At 41.4% G+C, this 13,518-nt stretch overlaps 1 protein-coding gene across 2 annotated transcripts in view; it reads left to right on the top strand.

Moving 5' to 3' along the window:
* LOC139445197 (uncharacterized) overlaps positions 1 to 13,238 on the top strand; it is a 68,718-nt gene extending 55,480 nt beyond the window's left edge. For both annotated transcript variants that reach the window (XM_071226326.1, XM_071226325.1), the window contains exon 4: positions 12,087 to 13,238. In XM_071226326.1, coding sequence (XP_071082427.1) covers positions 12,087 to 12,214 — 128 coding nt within the window. In that variant the 3' untranslated portion in view covers positions 12,215 to 13,238. The remainder of the gene's footprint in view (positions 1 to 12,086) is intronic.
* Positions 13,239 to 13,518: the final 280 nt, after the last annotated feature.

Genomic DNA, 13,518 nt, shown 5'->3' with positions numbered 1-13,518 from the left:
ACTGACGCTTGAAAGGAGCTGCTGGTTGTTGAATGGAATTACAAGTGCTCATGAGATCTCGAGGGCCGGTTGTGTCCGCATTGTGCCCCTCGAAATATCAAGGGTACGCGAGTAATTCCATTCAACAACCTGCTTGTGGCAAGGACTCGTCCATCAAATTTGAGAACGCGTCACCACAGCACATGGTGTGACACCTTCCTGTTTTGCACGTGAAACACGGACGACTTGGTGGAAGGTCAAGGGACCATCTGTCGCGGTGTGTTGTCTGTCGTCCGATTGTCCGTCGTCCGTCCGTCAATCTTTCACCTTTCCCTTTTAACATCTGTGAAAGATAGAACTGAAAATTTGTATGAATGTGTGTCTGAAAAGAGCTAACAGACTTCTATCCGACTATAAACCTCGCCGTCAATATTACTCAGCCATGTCTGCATGTAATATTTTTTTTTATCCGTAGTAAGTATGTTGTTTGTTTGTTTGTTGTTTAACGCCACACTCAGCAATATGTCAGCTATATGACGACGGCCTGTGAATAATCTAGTCCGGACCAGACAATCCGGTGATTGACATCATAAGCATGGCTCTTCGTAATTGGGATATGATGACATGCATCAACCAAGTCAGCGAGTCTGACCACCCGATCCCGTTAGTCGCCTCTTAGGACAAGCAAATGCGCCTTTTACGGCAAGCCTGGGTTGCTGAAGATCTATTCTAACCCATGTGATGTGTAGAAAAATATATAATATTATTTTGGCATACAAGCATTTTGATATTTCATCAATCTCGGACCTTCACTTATCAAGTGTGTCTAGTGTGTAATACATCTCCTCTAAAACCACAAGGCCTTTTGAGCTGAAACTTGTTTGAATTATCCCAGCTATGGCCGCAATTATTTCTTCATAATACATGTTCGGTTCAGAGCCTAGAGGTTATTTTATAATTGTTTATCAAAGATGCAGATTGCTTTAAGGCGTACTGCTAATTGACATGGAAACAAGATCGATTACATGGGCGAGTGAAAGAGGTGAGGTGAAATGTGGTTTAACGTTGCGTCCAAGAATATTGCACTTATATAGCGACGTGCATGGACATGTGTGTGTGGCTGCTTGTACTAGTCCGGATTGATGCTGATTTATAGTGCTAGCTCACGGAGAAACCATGCCGCAGTTTAACATGAATACCCCACCCCACAATACCCACACTCCGAGACGACCAGTCTTTGTTTTAGCCCCTCAATGCCGAGCGCCAGACAGGGTAACAACAAGCACCATATTTTAACGTCTTTTGGTATGACGCGGTCGGGGATCGAACCCCGGACCTTCCGCTCTCCGGGCGGACGCTCTACCACTAGACCACGGAGGCGGTCGAGCGAGTAAAAGAACATAGCCAGAAAATGAAGACATTTATCTTGGCCGAATGTCCGGCTGCACCGAGAGACAGTACTGTGTAAGTGCGCGAGAATCGCACCTGTTTTGTGGTAGCTCTGCCTATCAAATTGGAGACTCCATCCGTAGGGTTTGGGGAGTCTTTGTTCAAGTTATATCAAAGAAAATGATACACCCACTCTGAAGGGCTGATTTACATTGCCCCTGTAGGATAGATTAAACCTGGTACGAATGATAAATATCATCTTAAACTGAGCATGTATATCCCTCGGCTAATCTTGATACAACATCGATCAGTCTTAATAAAACGATAAATACTGTACACCAGTCACGTGTTGTATGTCTACCAATTACATATTCTTGTCTACACTATTTCAAGCCTCGTCGGAAGTTTCCCACGACATACGTCTGTGTGTTCAGCACTGTCGATAGACGATAGACAGTATTTGTCAATGCCTAATACTCGATTCATTAAGAGTGATTTGTAGTGTCGTGTCCGACAATACGGTCCGTCGTTTCTCCTTGTGTCGCAATATTGAGTTGGGGGAATTGTCTGTGAGAGGCTGTTCCGGGGCAATGTTACACGATGTTTTACCGTTACACTAAAGGGTAAACACCGTTAGATGACTACTGGACCATTATGCTCCTTGTTTAATGCTAAAAGCACAGTTAAGACTGACTATAAAATGAGTCGCTTTAAATTCTTACAAATGGAAAAGAAATACAAGACACCATATGTTCGGCTGCACATGGCATTGTGAAGGAGCGTTGTCACTTTAATCGCTTCCGGTTGTATGCTGATTTAGGACTCACAATGACTGCTCTCGCACTTCACACTTGTATCATATCAGGTATTACCGTAAAGATGTCTAAAGAATCAACAACTCTAAAAGTAGGTGAAGCAACCATTGGCCATCATCCCGAGTCCAGGGGGTTAACTGACTATAAAAGTCAAGTTTCCATCCTTGCCGAACGAGGCTGGAATTATGGAATTATTTTTTGGCTGGATTAACGAGGTTATGCCTTGTTCAATCAAAATCGCGTAACGAAATCGTGGAACGAAATAAACTGCCGTGCTGATTTCGGTCCATTGCAGGATTTGTGAAGTATGAGTACCGCCAACAGATATTTTCCATGATTTGATGCACTTCGCGTTGTAAGACCCATTTTATTACAAAAAAAAGAATATAGATCTTGATTATAGATCAGATCTTCTTGACTGGGTGTCAACATTTTATTCGTTTGAAGCAAATGCAAGTCATATGATAGGTGGAATCTCATTGGTCAATAGTAGGTATATAGAAGGGACATAACTCGCAATAGCCACTGGTGGCGCTACGAACGAGCCCAGAAAATCCAACTTGGTTTGGCAAGGGTAGAAACTGGACGTGGAAATTTACAATCAGTTAACTCCCTTGCCTCGGGAAGATGCCATTGCCGTGCATAATGGTGAATGTATTACGAGCAATGATAGAAGCTTTGGGACTCACTAAGTGATCTCAGGACTCCGACGATCCAAAGTCAATGTTGATGTGTCGTAGTAACGATGGTCGTAGCCATCTTTCTGTTCATTATGAAGAGTTGAGATACTACAAGTTGGCTCAGCTCTGATGCCACTTGCAGAAAGCCGCCTTAGTACAACGGCTCTTCGTGGGTCAGTGATGGGAAACGTGACCCGGATTCTGACACTGATGTCCATACAACTACGTATGGTGATGATGGAACTCATCATGATTCTTGGTTTGTGACATGGGACAGGCCTACTTTTTAACTGCGTTGATGGTTCCGTTTTGTGATTGTGCAGGGATGAAGCCCAATGGACGTCTACTAATGCATTTCTTGGTGGAGACAAGACCAGATTCACTCAATGCATATGGTTGCCATGCAACCCGCAACAAGACCAATCACCAGTCCTTTCATTCAACAGGACGTTACAAACCGGTTAGAACTATGTCGTAAATCTATTAAAGTATCATAGCAAACATCACAGATAAAATGACTGCAATAAAAAAAAATTCTAGAATGTAAATATAATCTCACAAAAACCAAAAATGTTTATTTCACCAAAATGGCTTCACACATGTTGAAATATGCCATGGATCATCTGCGTACACGGAGTATTTGGTATACGAAGTTGCGCCATTTTTTGTTGAAATTTTCATTTTGGGTGCGTTGTTCACAAATGTCTAAAACATGTCGCCCAAACGCCAAATTTTACGTTTCTCACGTGCCAATTATGGAAAATGTATAGGCTTTACTTGGCTACAAAATGAAAACATCTGTTTAGAGATTTGTTATATGGATTAGAACTAACTTTACCATGCCACGACTTTACTCTACAACATGCATTATCGCCATAGGCCGACTTCAAACTGGAGAGTCTCAGACATCCGTTGGCCGTCGTCTTAATGTCAACCAGAGCACAATTTAATGTCTTCAATATCTCGTTGAGCGATTTCAACATTCTGGGACAAACAATAATGGTCCACGTTCCGGTTGACCACGAGTCACTACAGCCGCCCCAAGTCGGTACATCCGGGTGCTGTATTTACGTGATCGGACTGTCATGGGCGAACACACAGCTGCCAATGTGCCAGGACGACTACGAAGGATACGCGCCCAGACTGTACGGAATCGTCTTCGCCAGGTTGGATTGAAAACCAGGAGACCTTAGTTTGGCTGCGTCTTACGACGTCTTCAATGCGCCTTCAATGCGTTCGTACTAACGTTATGTTCTAGAATCTGCGACATTGGAGACGAATATGGTTTAGTGATGAATCACGTTTACCCTGACAAAGACTGGTTGGCCGAATTCGTGTGTACAGACGTGTCAACGAACGTTTTTTGCCCGTAACTGCCCGTACGTTAAACGGACAGATTTGGTGGAGGAAGTGTCATGATGTGGGGGGTAATATCCTACACACAAAGTACGAGTCTTGTTAACGTACAGGGTAATCTGACGGCTTTACGTTACAGGAACGCCTCCTTCCTGTCATTGACGTCAGATATAGAGGGGGTTATTGTTACTGTGCTATTTTGTGATATTGCAGTAATGTCAAACATGGGACCAGGCTTTGACCTGACTGTTAATATATAGAACACGGGGATCACTTTTATGTGTATAAAGTGAGTGAGTGAGTTTGGTTTAACGTCGCTTTTAACATTATTCCAGTTATATCGCGGCGTGTCAGCTTAATGTGGGAGGAAGGCCCGAAGTGATGCAGGTCTCAGATGTTTATCACTTCACGAGCACGGGTATGGTGCTGACAAACCTAGAAACATAATTGGGGCGAACCTGGATTCGAACCCTTATGTGTATAAAGAACAAATGACACATTCCTGTTGATTAATGTTGATTCCTGTTTAGTAATTACACACTGAGTTCCCATTTTATGCTATCGGAGTAGAAACACTTCTCTTTCCAGTCACGTGGTATGTAGGGTCACATGGTTACAGGAAGTTCATGAACGTAATGATGGACAACTATCTCTCTGATTGGTCAACCAGTGCCTTCGCGAATACTGACGACAAACATATTGAGGCATTTTCTGATTGAGAGGAGCCAAACCTCAGATTGCTTGTAGCCTAATTTGGAAAACATGGTTTGCAACATGCAGTCGTTAAACTCCCCCAGCTTTAACGTTAGTCCAGTCAAACATTGGCTGCATTGAATCCAGAATCGGATAAGCTTGGATTGTAAGTTGATATTTAAAATTTTCAATAAATAATTACTAAAAATTGCCAGCGGCGGTGCACTATTTCACAAGCACCGGATCAATACGTACCTTTTTTGTCACTGCTTTCGTCTGTTTTTCTGTGGAAAAACTATATAGAGTGCATTATTATACTTTAAGCATGTTATGTATTCCTATTATTTGATATTTGATATTTAATTTTAAATTAAAAAAATTTCATTCTCACAATTTTCTTTCACAAAGGTGACATTGAATTGAGCTCGGAATGTATGATTTGTATCCGTCTGGTTCTTCTGTCACACAAATGCCATATATGAGGAAGGGATCATGAAATATTATTAGATGCCGTTAACATTTAAAGAAAGTCACTCTTCTTGACAAAAAACATTTTTTTCCCAAACCATTCACGATCCCTAATTTTGTTTGCGCAGTATGCTTATAATCGTAATGAATTTATGCAAAACAAAACATTCAACAAAACTTATAGAATTTGCACTTGGTGGCTCTCGGTGGGGTTTAAGGTACCTTTATATGGGCGTTTGTGGAATAGGGTATTTCAAGACGACATTTGGCTTAGCGTCTGTTTAATTAAGGCTCCGTTCAAACAAAACACTTCCTATGATGTGAATCTTCTGAAATTGTAACAAAATTATATCAGTCCACACAAACTTCTTCTTTAAATCACCCTGTTAATGTTATGCATGATATAAAGTTTGAAAAGGAAATATTTGAACTTAATCACTCTGTAATACATGTAATTATTTGGATTATATTTTCTTCGGCAATGGTAATACCATCTTATATACTTTCAATGTTGATGTTGTTAGGACATAAATACCTCAACTATTGAAAAGGTCCACAGGTTATCGCAATATCTGGCTTCTATTACTACGGTTACCAAGACAAAATATGTACGTGTTTGTGTACACACTGTAAATACAGTAAACTACGGTTATAACGAACTGGAAGGGACCACTAATTTTAGTCCGTAATAACCGTAGTTCGTTATAAGCATATATACGACATTTATACAACAAATGGTCGGTACTGAAAAATAAGTTCGTTATATCAGTCAGTTCGTGATATGCGTGTTCGTTATAACCGTAGTTTACTGTACATATGTTGTGCAAGTGTAGTACGACTGACACTAGAACACTAGGAAATAACACCAGCAATAAAAAAGGTTTCTCTATTATCTTTGTCCGATGTATTTGCTTCAAAACAGCAGGAATCTGGGGGAAAAAAAGATAAATAAAAACTGAATAAATTCCAGTTCTCCAGACACAGTGAAGCTTAATTAATCCTATCACATCTTCCACTACCCCGCTGTCCACTGCTGTTTCCGAGTTCCCTTTTTCCGTGATCGTAAAAAAAATAATGATAAAATATATTTGAATATATTTTGCGCAATCATCAATTAATTTTGAATGGCTCTGTTACAACCCTTAATGTAAAAATTATTCTTAATGTAAAACTATTTTACATTAAGGGTCTCGGGTTAACTCTTTTTACAACCCTTAATGTAAAAAAAACACTTAATGTAAAAATATTTTACATTAAGAGTAATTTTTACATTAAGGGTTGTAACGTAACTCTGTATTACTGACCTACTAGAGCCACATTGACATTCACTATTTCATGTTTGTCAGTTGCTCATAAATCTAGACTAAATCAAGTTGCACAGTTAGGCAAATACTTTACCTGAGATACTCGTGATAAACCTCCACGTTCCACGTGACGGCAGAAAAATGGGAGTCAGCGCTTCTGCATATCGACGCGGCCATATCGACATTATTCCGTCTTAATGTCTATTCGATGTTGAAAGTAAACGCTAAAATATAAAAAAAAAAGATTATGATAGTTTTATGATAGTTGTAATTTACGAAAGAACTGATTTATCCAGAATGGAATATCGAAATGAAATCTTTTGTGAAGCATTTCCTAGGAGAATGTGTCGCTACAGATATATCAATATATAGCGGAATCTAACCTGCGTACATTGCCTTTTACAATGCAATAGTATTGATGTAAATAGCTTTCATACAGCTATTTTCGTAGTGGGTGGCACAATGGTTCGAATGCCTATTGAAGGAGGATATCAAAACCTTTATTCATCAAACCAAGTTATATATGTCCATACGTCATTTTATTTAATCGAAAGAGGCCAAACAAATGTGTTTTTGATTACAACGTGATATACTTATATTGAAATACAGAAACCGAAATAGATTGGGTAATGTCATACTGTGCAACGAATGAGTGAGTGAGTGAGTGAGTGAGCGAATGAGTGAGTGAGTGAGTGAGGGAGTGAGTGAGTGAGGGAGTGAGGGAGGGAGTGAGTGTGTCGATGGTATCGGGGACAGTCATTACATAACAATGACGTCAATGTCATATTAGATATTTCCAAAAGACATAGTTCGGAATATTTAAGAACTGACATCAATATTTTTTTTGTTTTTATGCATGTAAAGTCATTAACATAAAATCTATAGACAACGATACGAAATTAGTGGCATCGCTCAAGTCAAAATTTTAACAACAATTATCCAATCAGAAGAGAGTACGCGAGTGGGAGTGGACTAATTTGTTTAGGTTTAGGATTCAACAGAAACACTTGGTTCTTCTTCCATGTTCGAGGTGAAATCCTGAAGGAATGTAAACATCTGCCGGTTACATGTCGTGTTTGGTAGGAGCTTGGTGAGTGAGTGAGTGAGTGAGTATGGTTTTACGCCGCTTTTAGCAATATTCCAGCAATATCACGGCGGGGGACACCAGAAATGGGCTTCACACGTTGTACCCATGTCGGGAATCGAACCCGGGTCTTCGGCGTGACGAGCGAACGCTTTAACCGCTAGGCTACCCGACCGCCCCCGACCGCAGGGTGAGAGGCATGTTGGCCTGAAACTCCTCCGACGAATCAGATATAACGGCTGCCTCCTGAAGTCTCCAATTCTGGGTCCTGGATTCTGGTTCCTGGATTCTGGGTCCAATTCCGGGTCCAATTCCGGGTCCAATTCCGGGTCCAATTCCGGGTCCAATTCGGGGTCCTGGATTCGGGGTCCAATTCCGGGTCCTTGTCCTGTAGACGGCCCTTCCCCTCTTGCGGCTGCCTCAGTCTGTGTCCGCCCCTGGTCCTTGGGTCCACTGCTGTATAATATCTTTCTGGTTGGCTGTCCACTTGTCCGGACTGAATCTCGAAGGATGTAGTTATCCTCTGTTTGGTCCTTCTGTGCTCAAGTGTGTCGCATCCTCGTACACCCAACAGGGCTTTCACGCATCCGGCGCTATTATAAGTGTGGCTGTAACAGGCGAAACAGGATCCACTTCGTTGAACTCGATCTGCCTTGTCGGCATGCGTCGGTGCGGGTCCCAGACTGACACGGCATATTCCGGCCGGATCAAGATGGTGAGCACCGATGCTTTCCGATGCCGGGTTTACTCCCTCTCAGATTCCTGCGCTGGAAACCTGGTGTTGTTGCTGACTGTCAGCTGGTTTATATGTCTCGTCCACGTAAGATCCTCAAAGATGGCGACTCCGAGGTATATACTGCTCCAGATTGACTCCAGTGTCTGCCCATGCAGAGTATGATGTCTCCATCGGCCTTCTCTTGCTTGTGATCCGAATGACATTTCTCCGGATGAAATCCATCTGACATCTCCTTTCCCGATGCGACAATGCTGCCAGGTCCTTCTGAAGTATCGCTACGTCCTTCTCGTGTCTGCCTGCTTGTTGTTTAACGCCGCACCCGGCTACATGGAAATAATTACGTCTGGACCAGACAATCCAGTGACTGGCATCGTGAGCATCCATCTAAGCATTTCGTATATGATGACATGTATCAACTTTCTCGTTGTGAATCAGGCGCTAAACCATGCTGTGATTAACGAAAACTCGGGTGTCTAATCAAATGCCATGTATCACTTGGCATTGATGAAAAGGAAAATAAAGAAAGTGTCGTGCTGAGCTGTTTTCCAAGGGTATACTTAAAGCTTAAAGCGATGCATTCCAGGACTATCTGAAAATATTATCAAAGAATTTTTATACCTTCCCCATTGCCCATTCAACCATATATGGTCATTTAAGTCGGTCATTTTGCTCGTTTTCGCAGCCAATGCAAAGTGTAGGCATAATTCAATGTTCCTGAGACATGTCTAGATACGGCTTTCCGGCGTAACTGCTATATATTGCACTAAACCTGGCATTGGTTGTTTCCGGAGGTAAAAAATAATTTATCCCGATCGGAAGTTTTGTCGACTAATAGCTGTGTTGCTGACAGTCAGTCGTGTGTTCTATTGTATGGATCCAATACCTGGTCAATAACGCCTTCAGTCGAGGAGAGGCACATCTATCGAGGTGATGGAGCAACAATGGTCTCTTGTGGAAACTCTCAACTCCGGTAATCTGCGGCTTGACAGTGGTACACATGTTCTACTTAGAATGTCTAGTGGGAGTCTAGTGGGAATTAACAATCCGTGCACTAAATAGATAATTGATTAAAGTAGTCTACAAGATCACCCCGTAAATAGGCGCATCGCACCACTTACATGGAGCTGTCCATCATGTCTACTCAGAAATACTGAACTACATTTACAGTGTCTAGGGCATAATACGCAAGTGTAAACTATAATGATAAACTAAATTATACTGACAGTGTATGACAACTGCAGTGATATACTGAAGAACATGCGCAGTGTCTAGGAAGTGAACTTCAGTGATAATACTGAAGTACATTGACAGTGTATGGCAAAATGTGCAACTGCAGTGCAACAACATTTACAGTGTCTAGGGCATAATGCGCAAGTGTAACTGCAGTGACATACTGAATTACATTTGCAGTGTCAAGGGCACAATGCGCAAGTGTAACTGCGGTGATATGCTGGAGTACATTTACAGTGTCTAGGGCATAATGCGCAAGTGTAACTGCGGTGATATTCTGGAGTACATTTACAGTGTCTAGGGCACAATGCGCAAGTGTAACTGCGGTGATATTCTGGAGTACATTTACAGTGTCTAGGGCATAATGCGCAAATGTAACTGCGGTGATATTCTGGAGTACATTTACAGTGTCTAGGGCATAATGCGCAAGTGTAACTGCGGTGATATTCTGGAGTACATTTACAGTGTCTAGGGCACAATGCGCAAGTGTAACTGCGGTGATATGCTGGAGTACATTTACAGTGTCTAGGGCATAATGCGCAAGTGTAACTGCGGTGATATGCTGGAGTACATTTACAGTGTCTAGGGCATAATGCGCAAGTGTAACTGCGGTGATATTCTGGAGTACATTTACAGTGTCTAGGGCACAATGCGCAAGTGTAACTGCGGTGATATTCTGGAGTACATTTACAGTGTCTAGGGCACAATGCGCAAGTGTAACTGCGGTGATATGCTGGAGTACATTTACAGTGTCTAGGGCATAATGCGCAAGTGTAACTGCGGTGATATTCTGGAGTACATTTACAGTGTCTAGGGCACAATGCGCAAGTGTAACTGCGGTGATATTCTGGAGTACATTTACAGTGTCTAGGGCATAATGCGCAAATGTAACTGCGGTGATATTCTGGAGTACATTTACAGTGTCTAGGGCATAATGCGCAAGTGTAACTGCGGTGATATTCTGGAGTACATTTACAGTGTCTAGGGCATAATGCGCAAGTGTAACTGCGGTGATATTCTGGAGTACATTTACAGTGTCTAGGGCACAATGCGCAAGTGTAACTGCGGTGATATTCTGGAGTACATTTACAGTGTCTAGGGCATAATGCGCAAATGTAACTGCGGTGATATTCTGGAGTACATTTACAGTGTCTAGGGCACAATGCGCAAGTGTAACTGCGGTGATATTCTGGAGTACATTTACAGTGTCTAGGGCATAATGCGGAAGTGTAACTGCGGTGATATTCTGGAGTACATTTACAGTGTCTAGGGCATAATGCGCAAATGTAACTGCGGTGATATTCTGGAGTACATTTACAGTGTCTAGGGCACAATGCGCAAGTGTAACTGCGGTGATATTCTGGAGTACATTTACAGTGTCTAGGGCATAATGCGCAAATGTAACTGCGGTGATATTCTGGAGTACATTTACAGTGTCTAGGGCACAATGCGCAAGTGTAACTGCGGTGATATTCTGGAGTACATTTACAGTGTCTAGGGCATAATGCGGAAGTGTTACTGCTGGGTAAGCTGGGAATTGGAGGGGGTTCGCGAAGAGCCAGAGGAGATCGGGGGAGGGTTATTAAAACACATATGCCAGGGAATTTGTTTTATTGTCCGTGCATACATTCTACAATACAAACATTTGGTTTTAGTTCGAATATATGGGATGTTTTACGTGCATCAGTGAAAAAATGATGTCCGTTGCATTTCGTATTATGACTTGTACTGTATGCTGCCTTGACTTGACTTTGCATGTGTTTGTGACGAGTGCCACCGGTCAAGGTGCGACAGGATACACTAACCTTTTCGTGCAAACATCTGGAATCATTTACTATTTGATAGTGGTTCATAAACACGATGAAAAAGAATCGTACAATGAACTCTGCTTTTAACAGAGATTTCTTACGGTTATGGAACGGGTTTTGTCGCTTGTTATGTTTATACCATGGGACACCTTTGTCATAGTATTTCTCAGTCAGAATAATCCTGGATGACAATGTTTACAGTGACAATCGTGAACTTGTGATTATGAAAAGTAAAACTTGGGGAGGGTCAAGATATAAGTGGACAATTACATCTGTATTTAAGTGTCTGATTTATTCTAGTTAGAGAGTAATTAACAAAGCGTACAATGTTGTGGAAAACAAGGTCTGATTTATTGCATGTAGCGACGTTTCGATGTAGATTCTTCAACTGGTGCCTTCACTGATTTTCAGTGGTCCATTCGTATAACTTTCACAGCTGTATGCTCTTTGCGCCAAATGGAATCTGTTTCGGCGGATAATCTAGACTGGTTGTTCTCTTGCCGTGACAATATTTCATAACAAACAGCTGTCATTTTTGTTGCAGATTCGACCGATTCTGCAATGGGTGGGAGCTGGCACCAGACCCCTCTAGACTTCGGTAGCTTCTCGAAACGGAACGACCCGACTAAGGTCATCCAAGTCTTCATGTTGCCATGGCAATCGGAAAAGTGAATGTCGGCGAGATGATGACAAGCTGAGCTTTGATTGGTCAAAAGAGACACATGACCCGTTCCCCAGACATGGACCGTCTTTGAAAATGAGAAAACCTTTGCGGCGTTGCTTACAACTGAACGGTTGGGTGTATTAGCGGGGTAGCGAATACTTCAAACTTTATTCCTGGAGGTGACGACACACACTACAGGGCGCTGTCCTTTGCCTACGGGATGAAATACAATGTGTTAAAAGTGTTCTCAAAATAATGTTCACGATACTATCAGCAACAAAATAATCCTTACGTCATGAAACAGGTGCTCAGTCAAGGGGCCATCGTTTAATTATTGATACCTATGAGTTTGTTTACACCATGTAAAACCTAGAACAGTGTTTAGACAACGTGTAATCTCGTCTACGTCTAGTGGTTAGGTTAACTTCATGCCAGGGGTCACGACATATAAACAAGAGGCACTATTGTTTCTGTTGTACGTAACGTATAGCACGCCAGCTGAAAGTGGATGAACAAATTACATTTTTTATTTATTTTATTATCTCATTGTAATATTACTAGTAATAGAAAAACCTTAACTGTCATTAAAAAATAATTTGAAGCCCAATATCAATATTTGTCAGTGAATGTCATATGGTTGGAGTAGAAATGTTGTTGTTTTTTAATTCTTAATGTATTCATGTGTTGTTTTGATTTATCATATTACGAAGAGTTTTAATTAAATCTTCTACTTTCAACATTAACAGCAGTCATTGATGTCTGCTTGATTTAAGCTTCATGACAAAATAGCGAGGTCGCGTGGACCCAAATATTAAAGTGTGTTATACTTGGGAGAATTCGTCAAAATTAATCTTTGTCGGGTTATATATATTGTTGTCAGGGGAACTGTACCGGTTTCGGCTACATTTGAAAACTAAACATGTTCACATCTAGGAAATGTGACACGGCATGTTCATGGAATGTGTGAGCCCATGTTATAAATACATCTATATTTCTAAACACTTGGTTTCCAATGTTATGCAGCAGAAATGTAATAAAGGTCTATTCTTATTGCACAGAGTGTTTTGATCTCGATCATTGTACATCCCTACCTGTGTTGAACCATCTGCAATGGGAAAGACGCGGATCAAGATATTATTCGGCACATTGTACTACAAAAAATGAGAAAAGAAATGTTATTTCTGGTTTCTGGTATTTATTAGCAGACAAACCGATGAGGGCCGTTTTGGAGCCCTGGTTCTGTATAATTTGAGAAAATTATTTTCATATAAATGAGAACTAGAATAGAACTCTGACAGCAATAAATTAGCAT

Source organism: Haliotis cracherodii, unplaced genomic scaffold (assembly GCF_022045235.1).
Source record: "Haliotis cracherodii isolate W230 unplaced genomic scaffold, xgHalCrac1.p SCAF_6, whole genome shotgun sequence".
In the NCBI taxonomy this organism is placed as follows: Eukaryota; Metazoa; Mollusca; class Gastropoda; order Lepetellida; family Haliotidae; genus Haliotis; species Haliotis cracherodii.
Note: the sequence above shows the minus strand (reverse complement) of the source record. Positions and strands in the feature narration are given on the sequence as shown.